Raw genomic sequence first — 3,672 nt, 5'->3', positions numbered from 1 at the left:
GGTGCTTTGAGGACAAGCCATACATTCTGGCCATTAATATATTGGGTTGGTCCAAAAGTTCATTCAGGGTTTTCCGTAGGATGTTATGGACTTTGGGGCCAATCAATAGAGAGACTAATTCAGTGTGTGAAGGGCAGGCTGGGAAAGCAAGAGATAAAGAAACAGGAAGAGTCGGTAGAAAGCTGGAGTCACCTTGTAGGAGAGAGGATGGAGGCCTGGCAGGGGGCAGGGAGGGAAGGAGGGGGGACATGGATGGACAGACCAGAGGCAGGGGGAAGGGGCAGGCGTGGGGTTAGAGATGAACCCCGGGTTCCCAGCCTCTGAGCTGGTCGAGGTCTCCAAGAAGCAAACTAAGTCTGTAGAAGCAGGTCCGGTGGGGGGACCTTGAAGGCTTTCTCCTGCCTACAAGTGTCTAGCTCCAGGGCCAGCAGGGCTGGGCTCCAGGCGTAGCTCTGTGGGCCTCTCAGCAGTGCCCCTGCCCCCTCCTTCCTGCCCTTGGCCCTCGCAAAGTCCCCAGCTCTCCGCTTCTTTCCTCCTCCCAGGACTCACAGAAATGCTCAGGACCCAGTCATGGGCCGAAGACACCCTCAGGCCAAAAGGTGAAGGCTCCACACCGTCCCCTGTCCCTGTCGTGGAAGCAGGACCGTGAGCAGACTCTGGCGGCAGCCTACGTGCCCGTGGTGGTGGACCCCAGAGGGCAGAACCCGGACAAGCTCAGGTTCAATTTCTACACCTCCCAGTACTCCAACTCCCTGAACCCCTTCTACACCTTGCAGAAGCCCACCTGCGGCTACCTGTACCGCCGGGACACTGACCACACCCGCAAGCGCTTCGACGTGCCTCCTGCCAACCTGGTCTTGTGGCGCTCGTAGGCCTGTGCCAGTCAGAAGCCCCCTACCCTGCACCCTCACCCCCACAATGCTGGGTCCCCAAGGGGAAGGGCTGCTTCCTCCCGGAGGAGCAGAAAGTGCCTGGGCTAGGACGGCTGTGCCCTGCCCACTGTCAACAATGGCAAAGGGAGGTCTCGCTTTTCAGCAGCAATTAAAGTTTCTTCTTCCTTTCCCTGGCATCTGAATGGGTGGCTGTGGATGGGTAAACTGAGGCCACAGGGGTGCTGTAAGCAGGGTTATAGCCAGAGGTGCCTGAAGACTTGGAAGGACCTGATTCTCATCAGCTCACCCCAAGAGTAACCCCAACTCCCCTGCAGAGCCTGAGTCCCAAGCAAAGCTCATGCTGGCCACAGTCTGCCTGTGGTCCCAGTTTGGCAACCTCTCCAATAAGAGCTACATCAATCGACCATGATCTGGGGTTGGAGAAGCCACTGGGGAAGGGGGACGTCCTGCAGGGAGTGAACCTGATCTCCAGGGAGCCTCCTCTCTAGCTCCTAGTTTTACATAAAACTGCCTCTTCTGACTGGTAGTTTTTTTGGTGAGGGATGGACTTCCCATCTCAAGTCTCCCCTCTGGCCCAGCAGAGCTGATGCTGAGTTTAGTTGGGCTCATGGGCCGTGGTTCACGGAGAAGGAGAGTAAAAGCAGAGTGCGCTTGACTCCTAGCCAGAGTGAGTCCTTGGTCACTGCTGCCCAAGGCTGGATCCAATGGCCTGCTGGTGCCAGCTCAAACTGGCCTGTGAGAGCTGGCAGTGGGCAGCTCCCAACTCCACAATCAGTGACTTCATGCTGGTAGCTTGAAACCAGTGAGTGGAAGTATTTACACCCAGGAAACCAGCAAACATCTATAAAACAGGATTTCTTTTTTTCCAGAGAGCCAGTAGTTAAATATTTACCAGCAGATGACTGAGTGATTCTAACTGGTTTCATTTCTAGGAATCATGTCTTATTGCAGGTAGAGTGGTGGATTCAGTGGTGCATACTTCTAGGGCACAGGAGACAAGGGGGCTGGTGTGGGATGAAGAGACAGGATGCTGGGGACCCAGACAAGCAGCCAATGCACTGGCCAGATTTCCCTGGACACCCTTCTCTGAAGAGAAGATGGCAAGCCAGAGAAAAAGGATGAGAGGGTGTCCTAAATATATCACCTAACATCAAAGGATCCAGGTTTTTCTATATATTATATTTGAAGTAGGCTGTCTTTCAAATTAGAGGCTTTCCTCGAATGTCTAGTGATCCTTGGCTGGAAGCAGGCCATTTGGCATCAAGTCTCTCCTTCCTGGTTGTTCATGGAGCCAGTGTGGGAAGGAGCTGGGCTGGGGTCTCACTTTTCATATGCAGACTTTGCCATAACTTTCTTGTTTCCAGAGCAGCCCTTCTCTCTCGAGCTATCTCTCGAGGCTAGAGCTTGTCCAGTTCAAGTCTCAGAATAACCTTCCCCCACGGCCAGGAGGAGAGAGATGACACCTTAAGATGTCTGTTCTGCTGTCTTGAGGAGGGCCTCTGGGGAACTAGTTGCTCCTGACTCATACTTTCCACCAGTACCCCTCCTTCTGTCCCACCTCTCCAGTACCCCAACCCCCACGACACCTTCTGTGCCCACCTCCTGAGCTTCCAGAGTCCTGTGGTGGGAATTTAAATTTTTATTTATTCTTAATGTATTTATTTGGCTGCACCGGGTCTCAGCTGCTGCACTGGGGATCTTTAGTGGCAGCATGCGAACTCTTAGTCATGGCATGTGGGATCCAGTTCCCTGACCAGGGATGGAACCCAGGTTGTCTGCATTGGGAGCATGGAGTCTTAGCTACTGGATCACCAAGGAAGCCCCCCTCCTGCTCTCTGAGCACACTCAGGTTTCAACTTTCCCCACTCTGGTAAGGCACCACTCGTCCCTCTGTTTCTCTCGTCCAAAATTTGTATTAGAACCTGTCATCTGCTGTCTTCTTCTTCTTGGTCTCTCTGGATCTGCAGCCTTTAGAAATGAATTGCCGTTTCAGTGTGCTTTTCAAGAGACAGAGATAAATGCAAGTTTTCAGCACAACCCGAAGCTGTACCTCCCAACAGTCATCCCACAGACACTGGGTGAACAACTAGCGCATGCTGGGCCCTTGGGCTACAAAGACGAGCAAGAATCATCTCTGCGCCCCCAGACCCGACAACCTTGAGGAGTGGGGGCGGGGCCCGTATCTGCACGCGCTCAACTGACGCCTCCTCCTCGCTCCTGGAGAAGGTCGCCCCCTAGAGGTTCACCTTGGTAAAGCGGCCTCCACCGACGCTTCCAGGACACCTTGACAAAAGCCAGCCAAGGTGCCAGGTCGGTCTGGGCGGGACACTCTCTGGAGGCCCAGAACCTATGCTTAGGGCTCTGTTGTGTTTCTGTGGAGGTGGCCAGTGGGCAGACGGGCACGTTGGAGCGAGTCAGTAGGGACTGGGATTGCCACCCCTCCCATCCCTTCCCGGCATGGCTTCTACCTCTACACCCCTGCCCGCCATGTTCCCTCTCCTTGGCATCATTCAGCCCCGTAGGTGCTCTCACTCTGGTGTGGCATCTGTCCCGGGAAGGAGTCCTGCAGACAGAGCAGCCTGGGGAGGCCACGGTCCTCTCTCACGCGGCCACAGCATGAGCCGTCCACTGAGACCCTCTGTACTCCTCTCATGGGTCCCAGTCTTCCTCCTCCCACGGTCTGTCTCTTCCTCCTCCCACCGGTCCGTCTCTTCCTCCTCTCATGGGTCCCTCTCTTCCTCCTCTCACTCTCACGGGTCCGTCTCTTCCTCCTCTCAGG

General features: G+C 55.0%; 1 protein-coding gene across 1 annotated transcript; it reads left to right on the top strand.

Moving 5' to 3' along the window:
- Positions 1-298: 298 nt before the first annotated feature.
- On the top strand, positions 299-1,252 carry LOC105005295. The gene is made up of 2 exons (XM_010863245.1): positions 299-373; positions 543-1,252. Exons 1-2 carry the CDS (start codon positions 299-301, stop codon positions 870-872), a joined length of 405 nt encoding a protein of 134 aa, XP_010861547.1. The 3' UTR covers positions 873-1,252.
- Positions 1,253-3,672: the final 2,420 nt, after the last annotated feature.

Source organism: Bison bison, unplaced genomic scaffold (assembly GCF_000754665.1).
Source record: "Bison bison bison isolate TAMUID 2011002044 unplaced genomic scaffold, Bison_UMD1.0 scf7180017864487, whole genome shotgun sequence".
Taxonomy (NCBI): domain Eukaryota; kingdom Metazoa; phylum Chordata; class Mammalia; order Artiodactyla; family Bovidae; genus Bison; species Bison bison.
Note: the sequence above shows the minus strand (reverse complement) of the source record. Positions and strands in the feature narration are given on the sequence as shown.